Consider the following 18519-nt stretch of genomic DNA (forward strand, 5'->3'; position numbering starts at 1 on the left):
GAGTTTATAAATCATAATCCCATTAGATTGTAAATAACATCTAGGGAAGCTATGTGCTACAAGAGGGAAAGATAAGGGTGGCCAAGGGAAACTTCGAGGAAGTATAACTAAATTAATACACAGGGATCAGGGTTTAAGTATTTTATAACCAATACTCAAAACAGTAACAGTGAGCCAGGCACAGTGGCTCACATCTGTAATCCTAACACTTTGGGAGTCAGAGATGGGAGAATTACTTGAGTCCAGGAGTTCAAAACCAGCCTGGGCAACATAGTGAGAGACCTTGTTTCTACGAAAATAAAAAAACAATAACAGTTAATAAAGTTTCCAGGAGTACCTTAGATAATCCCAGAATTGTATTTATAATATTAGGAGAAGGGCCATTTTTATTATTCTAAAATTTATAATTGGAATGCCCATAAAAATTGCCTATGAGTAGAGTCATCATTACATCAGAACAATTTAATAATTACTTAGGACTCTGTTTTTGATAAATATGTACGCTGTAACTACTTAATAAAGTCATGAAAAATAATTTTTAAAATATAAATGTTACTTACATATCCCAGTTTGGAGCTATCCGCAAATGCTGGATTAGCAACTGGAACTAGAATAAAAAATTTAAATGTAAAAAAAAGAAAAAATTAAAATGTAAAGTCACAAAACACAGAAAATGACAGCAAAGTTAACAGCCCAAGACTTTATAAAAAGGAAGTTTACATTGTACACCAAAAATGGTATTTACTAAATTAAAAAGGCACTAGTATATAAGATTAAAATAAAAACTAAGAACAGTACTTTTAGTTTCTCCTACCACTTTATATTCGCTAAATTACTGCCCTTACCTGACAGACACACACCAACTATCAAAAAAAGTAACCTTAATACTATCCTGGAAACAAATGAACTTAAATTTTTTCAAGCCAATTCCCAAATGAGGGACCACTATGGAAAACATCTCCGAACCACTGTAATTCCTTTCTGAGGATGACTTCAAAAACTCTGCCAATCAATGCTCAAACATGAGCCAAAAGAAACAAAAACCAAAAAAACTCTGACAAATTCCCTTGAGCTTACCAATAGACCAAGATAGTCCAAAAAGTAATATTCCCAGGGGAAGAGGAAAAAAAATGTCTTAGAGGATTGATGTCTTCCTTCAATGTTACATCAGAAACCTTGCAGTTTACCAGAGGACCCAGTAAAGGAACCAACACCCCCAACCCATTCCACGTGGGGAGTTCATTCCAGTCACTAATGAGAAGGTAAAAGGTCTTATGACATCACTTTTTTTTTTTTTAATTTTATTTTTTTTTATTTTTTTGAGATGGAGTTTCACTCTTTTTGCCCAGGCTGGAGTTCAGTGGTGCGATCTCAGCTCACTGCAACCTCTGCCTCCCAGGTTCAAGTGATTCTCCTGCCTCAGCCTCCCAAGTAGCTGGGATTACAGGGGTGCACCACCACACCCAGCTAATTTTGTACTTTTAGTAGAGACAGGGTTTTGCCAGGTTGACCAGGCTGGTTTCAAACTCCTGACCTCAGGTGATACACCCACCTTGGCCTCCCAAAGTGCTGGGATTACAGGTATGAGCCACCACGCCCAGCCTGATTTCAGGTATTTTTTTTAAATCTTACAAGTTAACATAAAATGGAAACCTGAGTATTACAAACAAACACAGTTCAAAATCACCATCTACTCTCATCTACTTTAGGATCTAAGGATTAAACAGAGGATAATTTTCATAAACCTAAAATCGTGATAAATCAGTTTTTTCATGGTAGTTAAATCAAACTGATATTTCAGCACTTGTTTGAGTCTCTATAGAAACACAAATTAAAACGCATAAGGCATGTCACAAAGGCCTACCAGGGGGGAATGGAGGAGCCTGGTGGCCACCTCCTGCTGACCAGCCACCACGCACAAATAGCAAAGGAGATTCAGCTTGGCTCGGGAGGCCCCCATGCTCTTCTCAGTGGAGTCGATCTGCGAGCACACTTGTTGCAAAAAGTCATTCCAATCTTGGTCTTTCAGAAATAATAACTTATCCACTGCCATGGAAAGAAAATAATAAAAGTATGTATGATGAGAAAAAGAACTGCTGGAAACATTACATGAGAAATAAACACAGAATTACGACAGCTAAGATGAGGACAAACATTACACTGTCAAAACCAAAAATACTCCAAAGATGACACTACTTTTATTTGTCCTTCCATATTCCTAATCTCTGTATCTATCCATGGAAACTTTTTAACCACTTCAATGGAAAGCTATACTTTCAAAAAAAGCAGATGTCCTAAGCAGAACTGTCCCACAACCTACACCACAACAAAATGCAAACTTCAACACAACTGGAGTAAAAGACAAAAGAGCCTTGGTATAAATAAATCAACTCTCAAATATTGAGAAAAGCACAAATCCTACGGTTCTTAAAAAGTTCCAATAAAATTATTGTAAAAAAATAATGAGAATAACATGATAGCTAAAAATCACCTGAAATCCCTACCTCCAAATCCCTATACAAAAAAATGGCAAAATCTAGGAAATGTGATACCCCCTAAAATTAACATATTTTTGGCTGATCTCTATCTTTAGACAAAATAAATTATAAATATAATTTCCTAAATAACTCAAAGAAGAAAAGGGAAATAGTATTTCCATGTAATAATTCTCTAGGTTTGTGTAAATAGTCCTACTTGGCTCTGAAAGCACTATTAATAATACTTAGCTTCAAAAACATCCTTCTGCACAGTTTCTTTTTTGTTTTTATCAGTAATTAAGTTGATCGATATAAACCCTTAGCTGGTTTATTTAAACCTAAATATATTTTAAATTTACTTCAAATCATAGATTCTACTCTAGCCACGATGAATAATTTTCCCCAAATCAAGTTTAACAGCTTAAAATATAATTTGTTAAACAAAAAAACCAGTTTAAAGTATGTAAAAATTTCTGATGGTCACCCTAAGTAAGACTTTCGTTAGCTCAACAGAAATGTAATAATTATCCCTTAAGTATCTCCACTCCCATACCACCTCCACAGTCATGAACCACCTAGTCCCATTCTCAAATGTCCTGGTCCCTCCAATAGAATCCCAATCCTTCATTGTTGTCCCCAAACCTGTACACCTACACCAGCCATAAATGGTGGAAATTCAACCAGCTCTAAGAAGTAAAGGGAAGAGAAGACCTCCTACCCACTCTACAGGAAAACCAGTCCAGATCTACAGGAACCTCCCTACCCAGAAGAGAACAGGGCAGCCCAGACTCAGCTAAGAAATGTCAACAGATGGCACAAATGAATTACAGATTGTTTACAATTCGTATAACACTGCCCCAAGAATATAGGCAATTGTCAAGACAAAATAAATTTAGTTATTCACATACAAATATTCTATTTGCAAATAAATTTCATATTTGTGTCTGTATACAAATAGTGTACATGTTCGATAAGTCCTTTATGATCCTACCTGAATATGCTGGTAGATGCAATATTTTTGTATCAAATTTAACTGGTGGCTGTTTCATTATCTGTGGTTAAAAAAAAAAAAAAAAGCTTTTGAGACAATTTTTAAGATGGATATCTATCTCCTTATATGTCCCTTGTGTCAGATAATAAATCAATGAGGACAAAAAAGAATGTGTAAAATTTGTTACCAAAAAGAATAAAAACAATGACTTTTCAGATTAAAAACATACAAATACAGATAATAAGTTTTTTTTTTAAATCATTTCAATTGATATCTGTAATAAAATAAAGCTTCACAGAAAACATTCACCCCATCTTGGCTTACTTTTTAGCTAACTTACCTCTAATTAGAAATTCAGTCATTCAACAAATATCTATTGGGTTCCTGCCAAGGTAAGGCTCTATGCCAAGTGCTAATGGGGATACAAAGATATAAAAGACACAATCCTATTTTCAGAGAGCTGACATCCTAGTTGGGAAGATGAGACAAACACTTGATAAACAACGAAATATTTCACAATTCAAAACATGCAGGACATAACTACAGACAAAACACTGGTCAGAAAGAATTTTTTTGTAAACAGCAGTTTAGAGAATACAGCAAGCACTTTAGTTGATATAGTTAGGACCAGGTTTACAGAAGAGGTAGAAGGTGAGTTGAGGTCTTGAAGGATGGTTAGAACTTTATGGTTATATCAGAGAAGACAGCATTCCAGGAAGCCATAATAGCATGAATTGGAAAGTGTACAACTTATTTGAGAAATGGGAAGAAATCATGTAGTTGGATCCATGAGTTTAGGACAGCCAGATACTTCATCTTGAGACTTTTAATCAAAAATTCAACCATCATTTCCGTACCTAACTTCTGCAACACTTCTATCTGCAATATTTTTAGACCCTTTACTAATTAAGTAACCAGCATTACTGTATTTACTGTAGTAATCTTACTAAAATGCATATTCTCATTCTAATCTCATAATCCAATTTCATAATCTCGTTCTAATCATGAGAAACCCTCAGACAAACCTAAATTAAGGGACGTTCTACAAAACACCCAACCAGTTACTCTTCAAAGTGTCAAGGACTTGAGTCATACGTTTCATAACATGTATTACAAAAAAATACAAAGGCCAGGCACGGTGGCTCACGCCTGTAATCCCAACACTTTGGGAGTCCTAGGCAGGTGGATCATGAGGTCAGGAGTTCAAGACCAGCCTGGCCAACATGGTGAAACTTCATCTCTACTAAAACTACAAAAATTAGCCAGGCATGGTGGCAGGTGCCTATAATCCCAGCAACTCAGGAGGCTGAGGCAGGAAAATAGCTTGAACCCGGGTGGCAGAGGTTGCAGTGAGCCGAGATCACGCCACGCCACTGCACTCCAGCCTTGGTGACACAGTGAGACTCCATCTCAAAAAAAAAAAAAAAAGACAAAGTGTCAAGGTCACGAAAGACAAGAAAGGTCTGAGAAATTCTGACAAGGCCATGAAAGACTAGGACAGACTATACAAGACTAAGGAGGCATAACAACTAACTGTAAGGTGGGATCCTGGAACAAAAAAAAAAAAAAAAAAAAAAGAACATTAGAGGCAACTGGTAAAATTCAAATAAGTTTGGTAGTTTAGTTAACAGCACTATACTCATGTTTGGTTTTTTTTTTTTCCTTTTCTTTTTCAGGAAGAATTAGAAAGGAGCAATCAGGGTATTGCAAGCCCTCATTACACAGAGATATTAATCAAGTATTATGCAACTCCAATTACGACATTCTACTGCCCTCCACAAGGAGGAACAGATAAGGATTATCCCACCTGACTAACGATATACTAATGTTAATTCCCAGGTTTTGCAACCTATACTAAAGACCTATGAGATGTGAACATTAAGAGCAGCTGGGCGAAAGGTATATAGGAACTCTCAATAATTTTTGAACTTTTTCTCTAAGACTAAAAGTAGTTTAAAATTAAAAGTTAAACACAAAAATTTCTATTGATTAAGGCTTCCCAGAAACTATCAGATATGGTTATAAGAGGGAAAAAAAACACAGAATATTGTCTAAAGCAAGCTTGTCCAACCCGCAGCCCATGGGCTGTATGCAGCCCAAGACAGCTTTGAATATGGCCCAACACAAATTCATAAACTTTCTTAAAACATTGTAAGTTTTTTTGCAATTTTTTTTGTTTTTTAGTTCATCAGTTATCATTAGTGTATTTTATGTGTGGTCCAGGGAAGCCAAAAGATTGGACACCCCTGATAAAGATAACACAAATTGTTCTAGAAAGTCCAATTTGAAAATGCCCCAATGCACACCAAACTTAGCATAATAAAGTTACTCTGCCAGACATACGAACTCACAAAAAGAATTAGCTCCATTATGAAAAATAGCTAAATAATCTATATGAAATGCTGTCTATCTAGAAAATAAAAATGAATCCAAGAACCCTTATGGTCTAAACCACAGTAATGTTCCCAATGAGATAAGAAAAAACAGTCATGAATTAATACAGAAAAAGACATTTAAAAAGAAAAAGAAGCAGGAAAATTAAAATAGAGAATAAGTAGTGGAATGTGAGTATGCTGGGGAGCCGGAAGTCAAGACAAAACAGAGGGACTTAGAAATGAATTTGTTTTTTAAAGTAGATACTCATTATCCCCTAGCAATAAAGTATTATATTCCAAAAGACAAGAAGCAAAAAAACTCACACTGGTTTAGAAGTACATTGTGAACTATGATTTCTCAAGCTCCCATAATGTCTCCCCACCGTCTCCCCTGCAGTCTTAACAACCTGTGAGAGGGTAGGGCTTCTGTGTGATATGCCTGCCCAGCCCAGCCTGGTGAGCAGTGCCCTCTGACTGCTTCTGCCTTCAAAATACATCAGAGACTAGAATATTTAGAGTGATTCACATTAGTGCGTATGGAGAAACAAAGGGACCGAGAGCTAAGGTCTGAGGTCAAGAGGCTGGCAACCCGTCCATGGCATGTGGAAGAAAGCAGTGGTGAGAGGCAGAGCTGACTGATTCAAAACAGAGGGGAGAAAACTTAGAACTCCAGTGAAGTGGAAGTGAAGGCAGAGGAAAGGGTTGCAGACAGAGCAGGAGCGGGAAATGCAGACATGCAGCACAAATGAAACAGAAGCAGACAAGAGAAACAGGAAAGATTAGACAGCAAATAATATTCTGAATGAAAATCTCATGCAGATTTCAGATCTCAGTAAAGTCTACAACTCAGTTGTTAGAGTATCTTTCCACACCTTTGGATTGTCGATAATGGGGGTGACAACAAGATCTGAGTCTGTGTAGATAAGCTCTCTCATCTGGGATTCCAGGTCCTGCTGACTCAGGTGTCCAGTTGCAATCTGAAATGAGAACAAAAATTAGACTTTGTTTCTGTGACTAATGTAGATCTTTAAAACACAGAACTAATAAGATGCCGAGGAAGACAACACTGTAAAATATCACCTATATCAATGGACTTCAACTGCTATTCAAGACACTTGTAGTCTTATTTGATTTTCACAAAAATCCTAAACTGTAGGCACCATCATTCCCATTTTACAGATAAAAATATAAAACTCTGAGAAAGTAACTGAATTGCTCATGTGACCACTAAGGCTGGCTAGGACTAGAAAAAAGATCTTTACAATTCAATGTTCTAAACTGTGATGAGGCAAATTGGTTTTTCCCTTAACACCATGGCTTTTTTTTTTTTTTTTTTTTTTGAGATAGAGTCTCACTCTGTCACACAGGCTGGAGTGCAGTGGCACAATCTCGGCTCACTGCAACCTCTGCCTCCTGGGTTCAAGCGATTCTCCTGCTTCAGCCTCCCAAGTAGTGAAATTACTGGTGCATGCCACCACGCCCAGCTAATTTTTATATTTTTAGTAGAGTCGGGGTTTCACCATGTTGGTCAGGCTGGTCTCGAACTCCTGATCTCAGGAGTTCTCAGGAGATCTGCCCACCTTGGCTTCCCAAAGTGCTGGAATTACAGGCGTGAGCCACGTGCCTGACCCACAGCTTTATTTTTCATTCACAGAATGCTAATCAATTTACTTCTGCTTTACAGAATATTCAATGTGAAGTTGAAGCTGTAACATAAAACAATTTTCAAACTTAACTACAGACCTGTTACCTAAGTGTTAAACCTCAATTATTTATTAAGCCTAGTTAGAGTTGATACATAATGAAATGAATCAGCAGACATTCACCATCAGTTATTCCTCTGAGATGGTTCTTTGTGCTCTATTTAAACATAATTTGTATTCCTAGTGTTACACCTCAGTATTTCCCATCAGGAAAAAAAAAAGAGAGGGAGAGAGAGAGAGAGAGAGAGAATTTATGCTTAAGAACCTTAGAAGAAACAATGACTAGCAAACTAAATAAAATAGAAAAGTAAATCAGTGAAGTAAGGAATAAGGAAAATAAAGTATCCAAAACTGAATGAGGAAGGGGCGTGGATAAAGGAACAGAGGAGTTAGCTAAGAAAGTTCCTGGAAACCCGAGCTGCCCCTTTCAACTCAGACGAAAGACATAAGAAAACACACAAAGAGGCCAGGCGTGGTGTCTCACCCCTGTAATCCCAGCACTTTGGGAGGCCGAGGTGGGCAGATCATGAGGTCAGGAGTTTGAGACCAGCCTGACCAACATGGGAAACACCATCTCTACTAAAAATACAAAGATTAGCCAGGAGTGGTAGCATGCACCTGTACTCCCAGCTACTCAGGGGGCTGAGGCAGGAGAATCGCTTGAACCTGGGAGGCGGAGGTTGCAGTGAGCCGAGATCGCACCACCACACTCCAGCCTAGGTGACAGCGAGACTACTTTAAAAAAAAAAAAAAACCCCACAAAGAATGAAGAGGAAGTTCAAGAAAATCTAAGTTTAAAAACACAGACTTTCAATTAAAGAAAAAAAAAAAAGAAAGAAAGATGGACTTTCATGGCAAAAAGACAGGGATAAACTCACATTGCCAAAAGAAAGATGGACTTCCAAGGCAAAAAGACAGGGGTAAACTTTCATTGCCGCTTGTTAATTATGTGCTCTTTGGGAAGTTAAAGAAAAAAGCTTTGTTTTCTTCATCTATAACAAAGATTAAAACGAAAAAGCTTTCAGGTTTGTGAAGAATAAACATAAAGCATTTAAAACAATGCCTGGCACTGCTTGAGAGAAGACAGTGATAGTTTATCAAGACATTTAAATATATACATCATACTTGCTTCAGTGGAGAACGGATAGAGGGGAGCAATGGAGAACTGAGGGGACCAGTTAGCAGGTTACTGCAAAGCCTGGATGGAAAAGATGGTGTCTTGAGCGAGGAAGGTGGCAAAAGGAAAGGAAAGAAGTCAATGATAGAGCAAAGGGCTGGATATCCCTGCTGATTTAACACTGAGGAGGAACCACTAGTAAATTATATTAGTCCGTAAAGCAAGACATCAATATTTGAAAGAGGTGGCCAAATTATCTTTACATATAGATGACATAACTGAACATCCAAAAAGCCAAAATTAATCAATGGGAAAACTATTAGAAATAATGTAAGAATTAGGCCAGGTGTGGTGGCTCACGCCTGTAATCCCAGCACTTTAGGAGGTCGAGGTGGGTGGATCACCCGTGGCCAGGAATTCGAGACCAGTCTGGCCAAAATGGCCTAAAAATACAAAAATTAGCTGGGTTTGGTGGCAGGTGCCTGTGGTCCCAGCTACTCAGGAGGCTGAGGCAGGACAATCACTTGAACCTAGGAGGCAGAGGCTGCAATGAGCCAAGATCATGCCACTGCACTCCAGCCTGGGCAACAGAGCAAGACTCTGTCTCAAAGGAGAAAAAAAAAAAAAAGAACGTAAGATTAGTAAGGTGGACCAATTAAAAAATTGTATGCGCCGGGCGCGGTGGCTCAAGCCTGTAATCCCAGCACTTTGGGAGGCCGAGACGGGTGGATCACGAGGTCAGGAGATCGAGACCATCCTGGCTAACACGGTGAAACCCCGTCTCTATTAAGAAATACAAAAAAAACTAGCCGGGCGAGGTGGCGGGCGCCTGTAGTCCCAGCTACTCGGGAGGCTGAGGCAGGAGAATGGCGTGAACCCAGGAGGCGGAGCTTGCAGTGAGCTGAGATCCGGCCACTGCACTCCAGCCTGGGTGACAGAGCGAGACTCCGTCTCAAAAAAAAAAAAAAAAAAAAAAAAAAATTGTATGCAAAAATTAATTTCCTATAGGTAAATTGAATGTATGCACAAATGCCAAGTTATAACAAATATCCCACTCGCAATAGCAAAAATATATAAAATAAAATGCTCAGGAATAAACTAAATGATCAATAATTGCAATCAGATCATAATCATTAAATGAAAATAATTGTTATAAAATTATACTCCCTTGTTTCAAAATGAACACATATGTATAAAACCAGAAGTAGTAGTATCAAAATGTATGAGATGTATGAGGTTACAGTGAACTACAATCCTACGATCACGCCACTGCACTCCAGCCTGGGCAACAGGCACTCAAAAAAAAACAAAAATGTAATCAGTGTTTACTCAGGAATTATATAGTAAATAATTTTTCTATTTTATTTGTCCTTTTTTACATTTTACAAGTTTTCTACAATTATATATGTTTTGTAATTGAATAAAAAGTATCACTTAAAAATTACAAAACATAAGGCCAAGCACAGTGGCTCACAACTGTAATCCCAGCTCTTTGAGAGGCCGAGGCCGGCAGATCACTTGAGTCCAGGAGTTTGAGACCAGCCCGGGCAACATGGGGGAACCTCTACCAAAATTACAAAAAATTAGCCAGGCATGGCGGCGCACACTTGTAGTTGCAGCTACTCAGGAGGCTGAGACAAGAGAATCACCTAAGCCTGAGAAGTTGAGGCTGCAATGAGCCACAATCATGCCACTCCACTCCAGTCTGGGTGATAGGAGTGAGGCCCTGTCTCAAAAATAAATAAATAAATAAATAAATAAATAAATATAGAAATACATATGTAAAATAAACTACCTTAGGTATTCACATTATTGATTATATTTCCTCAATACAATGATTATATACTCTTCTTTATAACCATCTGCCAGAAGAGCTTCAACATCTATCACATTTCAGAATGAATTTTTTAATTTACATTGATTTTCTATTTCACATAACAAAAAATTAGCACAGTGAGATTTTATTATAATCCATTTATACTAAATTTCAAAGCAGAAATAAGCTTCACATGGTCCAAATACACTTCACATTACATCAAAACCACAGTAAAAACTAAAAGCAATTACATTTGTCAAGCAATAAGTAGCATAAAAATAACTTAGAATTAATTCAAAGTAGTTCCGCATTCAACACAACTATGATTGAAAGAAATTAAAGAAGGCCTAAATAAGTACAAATACATCCTGTGTTCATGGAGGAAAACTTAACATTGTTAAAATGGCAGTACTTCCTAAATTAATCTACACATTCAATGCAACTGTGATTAAAATCCCAGCAGGCTCCTTTGCAGAAACTGACAAGCTGATCTTAAAATTCATATGGAAATGCAAGTGACCCAGAACAGCCAAAACCACCTTAAAAATTTTTTTGGAGGATTCATACTTTCTGATTTCAAAGCTTACTAAACAGCTACAGTAATCAAAAGTGTGCCACTAGTATAAGAACAGATGAATAGATAACAGAATAGAATCCAGAAATAAACCTTTACCTATACAATCGATCGATCTTCAGTAAGAGTTCCAAGACAATTCAATGGGGAAAGAAAAAGCTTTTCAACAGATAGTGCTGAGACAGCTGGATGTTTAGACGAAAAACAATGAAGTATACCCCCCTACTTCATGCCACATGCAAAAATTAACTCAAACGGATAAAATAGCTAAATCTAAGAGATACTAATAAAACTATAAAACTCTTAAGAGAAAACAGGCAGAAACCTTTGTGACCTTGGAGTAGCAATGGTGAAAGATATTACACCAAAAGCACAAGCAGCCAAAAAACACAAACGAAAAAAGATAAATAGGACTATATCAAAATTTAAAACTTTTGTGCTTCAAAGGATACCATCAAGAAAGAAAAAAGACAATCCAGAAAAAGGGAGAAAATTGTTATAACTCCTATCTAGAATATGTAAAAAATTCTTAACAACTAAATAATAAAGAGATAAATAACCCAATTAAAAATAGGTTAAATTTTTGAATAAATGTTTCTCCAAAGAAAATAGACAATTGGCCAATAAACACATAAAAAGATACGCAACATCATTAGCCATCAGGTAAATGCAAATAAAAACCACTAAGACATAGAAATTCACACCTATTAGCCGGGCGCGGTGACTCACGCCTGTAATCCAAACACTTTGGGAGGCGGAGACAGGTGGATCATTTGAGGTCAGGAGTTCGAGACTAGTCTGGCCAACATGGTGAAACCTCGTCTCTACAAAATACAAAAATTAGCCAGGTGGGTCGGGCCCAGTAGCTCACGCCTGTAATCATAGCACTTTGGGAGTTTGAGGCAGGCAGATCACAAGGTCAGGAGATCGAGACCATCCTGGCTAACATGGTGAAACCCCATCTCTACTAAAAATACAAAAAATTAGCCATGCATGGTGGCGGGCGCCTGTAGTCCCAGCTACTCGGGAGGCTGAGGCAGGAGAATGGCATGAACCCGGGAGGCGGAGCTTGCAGTTAGCCAAGATTGTACCACTGCACTCTAGCCTGGGCGATAGAGCAAGACTCCATCTCAAAAAAAAAAAAAAAAAAAAAAAAAAATTAGCCAGGTGGTAGTGGCGTGTACCCGTAATTCCAGCTACTTGGGAGGCTGAGGCAGAAGAATCGCTTGAGCCTGGGAGACAGAGGTTGCAGTGAGCCAAGATCATGCCACTGCACTCCAGACTGGGCGACAGAGTGAGACCCTGTCTCAATCAATCAATCAATCAATGGAATTTCACACCTGCTAGATGTGAAATAGAATGGCTATCACAAGAAAGACAGGCAATGCAGCACCATTCACAATAGCCAATAGCTGGATGCAACCCAAGAAATCATCAATAGATGAAAAGATAACAAAGCATATTAAATACACACAAGGGAATATTATTCAGCCTTTAAAAAATGAAATTCTGGCACATGCTACAACATGGATGACATGATGCTGAGTGAAATAAGCCAGGCACAAAAGTACAAATACTATATGAGACTACTTTTTTTTTTTTTTTTTTTTGAGACTGAGTCTTGCTGTCACCAGGCTGGAGTGCAGTAGCACAATCTCAGATCACTGTAACCTCCGCCTCCTGGTTCAAGCAATTCTCCTGCCTCAGGCTCCTGAGTGGCTGGGACTACAGGCACACGCCACCATGTCCAGCTAATTTTTGTATTTTTAGCAGAGACACAGTTTCACCATGTTGGGCAGGATGGCCTCGATCTCTTGACTTTGTGATCCACCTGCCTCAACCTCCCAAAGTGCTGGGATTACAGGCGTGAGTCACTGCGCCCAGCCTATATGAGACCACTTATGCCAGCGGTCCCCAAATTTTTTGGCATCAGGAACCAGTTTTGCAGAAGACAATTTTTCCACAGACAAGGTTGGGGGAGATGATTTTGAGATGATTCAAGTGAATTACATTTATTGTGCACTTTATTTCTATCATTATTACATTGTAATATATAATGAAATAATTATACAACTCACTATAATATAGAATCAGTGGGAGCCCTGAGCTTGTTTTCCCACAACTAGACAGTCCCATCTGTGGGTGATGGGAGACAGTGACAGATCATCAGGCATTAGATTCTCATAAGGAGCATGCAACCTAGATCCCTCGCGTGCACAGTTCACAGCAGGATTCATGCTCCTATGAGAATCTAATGCAACCGCTCATCTGACCGGGGGCAGAGCTCAGACAATAATACAGGTGTAGATTGAGAGCAGCTGTAAATACAGATGATGTGTCACTCACTTGCCCACCACTCACTTCCTGCTCTGTGGCTTGGTTCCTAAGAGGCCACAGACTAGCAGCAGTCCATGGCCAGGGGGTTGAAAACCCTTGACTTATGCAATGGACCTAGAATAGGCACATTCGTAGAGGCAGAAGGTATAATAGTGGTTACCAGGGGCTAACGGTAATGGGAAATGGGCAGTTATTATTTAATGGGTACAGAGTTTCAATTTGGGATGATTAAAATTTTCTGGAGATAGATGGTAGAAATAGTTGTGCAACAATATGAATGTCCTTTTTTTTTTTTTTTTTTTTTTTTTGAGACGGAGTCTTGCTCTGTCGCCCAGGCTGGAGTGCAGTGGCGCGATCTCGGCTCACTGCAAGCTCCGCCTCCCGGGTTCACGCCATTCTCCTGCCTCAGCCTCCCGAGTAGCTGGGACTACAGGCGCCCACAACCGCACCCGGCTAATTTTTTGTATTTTTAGTAGAGACGGGGTTTCACCGTGGTCTCGATCTCCTGACCTTGTGATCCGCCCGCCTCGGCCTCCCAAAGTGCTGGGATTACAGGCGTGAGCCACCGCGCCCGGCCAATATGAATGTACTTAATGCCACTTGAACTATATACTTAGAAATGATTTAAAATAGTACATTTTATGTAATGCATTTTTTACCACATTTTTTAAGACAATACCAAATGTTAGTGAGAATGTGTAAAAATTGATAACCTCATACACTGCTGGTTAGAATGTAAAATGGTGCAGATGCTTTGAAAAACAGTTTGACAATTCTTCAAAAAGGCCAGGTGCAGTGGCTCACTCTATAACACCAGCACTTTGGGTGGCTGAGACAGGGGCATCGCTTGAGCTCAGAAGTTTGAGCTTAGGCAAAATAGAGGGACCCTGTCTTTACAAGCAATTTTTTGTAAACTTAGCCAGGTGTGGTGGCATATGCCTGTAGTTCCAGGTACTTGGCAGACTGAGGCAGGACAACCACTGGAGCCAAGGAGGTCCAGACTGCAGTGAGCTATGATTGTACCACTGTACTCCAGCCTGGGTGACAGAGGGAAACATTATCTCAAAAACAAAAAGTTAAACAAGGAGTTAACACATGACACAGCAATTCTACTCCCAAATATTCACCAACTGATGACTGGAAAAAAAAAAGATGTTGTATACACAACAAATTATTTGACAATAAAAAGGACTCTAGTACTGATGCATGCTACAACTTGGATGAACCTTGAACATATATGTTAAACAGGCCGGGCACGGTGTCTCACGCCTGTAATCCCAGCACTAGGGAAGGCCGAGGAGGGCAGATCATGAGGTCAAGAGATCGAGACCATCCTGATCAACATGGTGAAACTCCGTCTCTACTAAAAATACAAAAATTAACTGGACATGGTGACACACACCTGTAGTCCCAGCTACTCGGTAGGCTAAGGCAGGAGAATTGCTTGAATCCGGTAGGCACAGGTTGCAGTGAGCCGAGGTTGTGCCACTGCACTCCAGCCTGGCGACAGAGCGAGACTCTGGCGACAGAGCGAGACTCCATCTCAAAAAAAAAAAAAAAAAAAAAACAAAGAAGACATATGCTAAGTGGAAAAAGCTAGTAACAAAAGACCACATATTGTTGATTCCATTTATAGAAAATGCACAGAACAAGTAAAATAATAAAGACAAAACGTATACTAGGGGTTGCCTAGTACAAGCATGGAAAAGAACTGGAGAAACATGCGGTGGCAGGGGGCAGTGACTGCTAACGGTAGTTTCTTTGTTGGTTGATGGAAGAATTCTAAAACTGTGGTGATGGTTGCACACCTCTGAAAATGTTACAGGTCCCTGAATTGTACCTTTTTTTTTTTCTTTTAAAGAGGTGGGTCTCACTCTGTCACCCAGGGTGGAGTGCAGTGGTGCCGTCATAGCTCACTGCAGCATCAAACTCCAGGGCTCAAGAAACCCTCCCACTTCAGCTTCCCATGTGGCTAGGGCTACAGGTGTGCACCACCAAACCCAGCTCATGTTTTTTATTTTTTGTGAGGACAGGGTCTCGCTATGTTGGCCAGGCTGGTCTCGAACTCCTGGCCTCAAGTGATCCTCCTGCCTCAGCCCCCCAAAGTGCAAGATTTACAATTCACACCCAGCCTGAATTGTTCACCTTAAATAGGTGAATTGTATCGTATGTCAACTGTATCTCAAGGAAAGTCCTACCAAAAAGAACTATGAAGCAACTAACTGGGATCTCTCTCTCAGAGTACCTACAAGAAAAATCCATAATGATCAGGAAAGATGACCTTATTGTAAATTTTGTATTTATAAACATAATTCATTTACCAACTTACAATTATTCTTTTGAGCTTCTACATCTTATGTAGAAAGAAAATTTCCCAAGTCTGCTCACCTTGGTCAGAGAAGTCTTCTGTGGTGAACAATGAGTCATATCCTCACCAGGACTTACTTCCACTGCAGTGCTAGTTCTGGGAGTAGGACGAGAACTGAAAAAATACATACCAGTTAACATTATTCAGATTCCAGAAAGTTTATTCTGTTTACTGTTTTCTGGAAGAAAACATGTCTCATGAAAAATGGTAGAGTATGATGATTCCATATGCTCTCACTAAAAAAGTCTAGATCTAATTTGTGTTTATATAATTTTTATAACTGCTATTAATTTCCTGGCTAATGTATTATTTATTTATACTTTCCATGCCATACACAGTATCTTCTTTTTTAACTAGAAACCTTCAAGCATTAATTTTTATAAATGTCTTCCGGTATAGGCAGGATTAACATAAATAAAATAGATCAGATATTCTACAAAGAATGAAAAATATTTGTAGCTGTATATCAGAAAATACTTGAAAAGGAAATTACCCTGGCACCTATTTAAAATAAGTAACAAGGAAGTTACAATCCTTATCTATTTGTAATGATTCCTCCTACACGTATAAATGCCTGCCATACCGTATGGGCCACTGTACTTTTCCTGGATCCACGGTTTTGAGCTTTTCACTTTTTTTTTTTTTTTTTGAGATGGAGTCTTGCTCTGTTGCCCAGGCTGGAGTGCAGTGGCACAATCTCGGCTCACCGCAACCTCCACCTCCCGGGTACAAGCGATTCTCGTGCCTTAGCCTCCCAAGTAGCTGGGATTACAGGCGCCCGCCACTGCACCTGGCTAATCTTTGTATTTTTAGTAGAGACAGGGTTTCACCATCTTGGCCAGGCTGGTCTAGAACTCCTTACCTCACGATCCACCTGCCTCAGCCTCCCAAAATGCAGGGATTACAGGCATGAGCCACCGCACCCGGCCTGAGCTTCTCACATTTTAAGAAATCTTTCCCATCAGATCATTAATATTTTTTAATTATTTCCTTCAGGGTCAAGTGCAGTGGCTCACTCCCGTAATCCCAGCACTTTGGGAGGCTGAGGCACTCAGATCACTTGAGGTCAGGAGTTTGAGACCAGTCTGGCCAATATGGCAAAACCCTGTTTCTACTAAAAATACAAAAATTAGCCAGGCATAGTAGCAGGCACCTGTAATCCCAGCTACTAGGGAGGCTGAGACAGGAGGATCACTTTAACTCAGGAGGCAGAGATTGCAGTGAGCCAAGTTCAAGCCACTGCACTCCAGCCTGGGTGACAAAGTGACACTCCATCTCGGGGAAAAGAAAAAAAAAAGCCCAGCATGGTGGTGTATGCCTGTAGTCCCAACTACTTGGGAGGCTGGGGCAGGAGAATAGCTTAAACAGAGGAGGTGAAGGTTGCAGTGAGCCAAGACCGAACCACTGCACTCCAGCCTGGACAACAGAGCAAGACTCCATCTCAAGGGAAAAAAAAAAAAAAATTATCATCTTCAAATTCCCAAGTATCAGGATCCTCAACTCTCATTCACTTATCTGTTGATCCCTTCATTAAACATATACTTACATAGTACATAAAATACGAATACCAGAAATTGTAGGAGGTTCTAAAAAGTTAAATTTAAAGTGTATAAAATGGGCCAGGTGCTGTGGCTCACACCTATAATCTCAGCACTTTGAGAGGCCAAGGCGGGCAGATCACCTGAGCTCAGGAGTTCGAGACCAGCTGGGCAACTTGGGGAAACCCCGTCTCTACTAAAAACACAAAAAAAATTAGCCAAGCATGGTGGTGCATGCCTGTAATCCCAGACACTTGGGAGGCTGAGGCATGAGAATCGCTTGAACCAGGGAGGCAGAAGCTGCAGTGAGCCAAGATCACGCCACTGCACTCTAGCCTGGGCAACAGAGCAAGAGTCTGTCTCAAAATAAATAAATAAATAAATAAATAAATAAATAAATAAATAAATGTGTAAAATGTATATACATAAACATACATTACATTCAAATATGGGTAAAACATATCAGGAATTTTAATTTATAATTATAACCCCTATTTCATGAAACAAAACTATTTCTCTACGTTACAAACTATTTTAAATACTTTTAATATTTACATACTACTAATTTTTTTTTCTTTTTTTTTTTTTTTTTTTTTTGAGACGGCGTTGCACTCTTGTTGCCCAGGCTGGAGTGCAATGGTGCAATCTCAGCTCATTGCAACCTCCACCTCCTGGGTTCAAGTGATTCTCTTGCCTCAGCCTCCCAAGTAGCTGGAATTACAGACACCCACCAGCACGCCCGGCTAATTTTTTTTTTCTTTAGTAGAGACAGGGTTTCACCATGTTGGCCAGGCTTGTCTCGATCTCCTGACCTCAGGTAATCTGCCCGCCTCGGCCTCCCAAAGTGCTGGGATTACAGGCATCAGCCACCGAGCCCGGCTCATACTACTAAATTTTTTAATGCATTGGTCCTAATCACTTTAAGATATCACTCTGACTTTAATTATTTCAGTGATTACAAACATTATTTAAGCCTCACATATAGAAAAGTAAAAGAAAGGCTGGGCACAATGGCCCATGCCTGTAATAGCAGCACTCTAGGAGGCCTAGGTGGGTGGATCATCTCAGATCAGGAGTTCAAGACCAGGCTGGCCAACATGGCGAAATCCCGTCTCTACTAAAAATACAAAAATTAGCCAGGCAAGGTGGTGGGCCCCTGTAGTCCCAGCTACTTGGGAGACTGAGGCAGGAGAATCACCTGAACCTGGGAGGTGGAGGCTGTA

At 39.5% G+C, this 18519-nt stretch overlaps 1 protein-coding gene and 1 non-coding gene across 10 annotated transcripts in view; both read right to left on the reverse strand.

The window, feature by feature from the left end:
• LOC105480615 (unc-51 like kinase 4) overlaps positions 1–18519 on the reverse strand; it is a 682911-nt gene that overhangs the window by 608508 nt on the left and 55884 nt on the right. For all 9 annotated transcript variants that reach the window (XR_011619999.1, XR_011620000.1, XM_071091486.1 and 6 more), the window contains exons 12-16: positions 15779–15872; positions 6716–6820; positions 3469–3529; positions 1865–2046; positions 561–607 (exon numbers count right to left, since the gene is read on the reverse strand). Coding sequence is in view for 7 of the 9 variants with exons in the window: in XM_071091486.1 (XP_070947587.1) it covers positions 561–607; positions 1865–2046; positions 3469–3529; positions 6716–6820; positions 15779–15872 (489 nt within the window). In the remaining 2 variants the exon portion in view is untranslated. The remainder of the gene's footprint in view (positions 1–560; positions 608–1864; positions 2047–3468; positions 3530–6715; positions 6821–15778; positions 15873–18519) is intronic.
• LOC112426457 (U8 small nucleolar RNA) lies at positions 5150–5282 on the reverse strand. The gene has a single exon (XR_003017788.2). It is a non-coding gene; the product is annotated as a U8 small nucleolar RNA (small nucleolar RNA).

This window comes from Macaca nemestrina, chromosome 2 (genome assembly GCF_043159975.1).
Source record: "Macaca nemestrina isolate mMacNem1 chromosome 2, mMacNem.hap1, whole genome shotgun sequence".
Taxonomy (NCBI): Eukaryota; Metazoa; Chordata; class Mammalia; order Primates; family Cercopithecidae; genus Macaca; species Macaca nemestrina.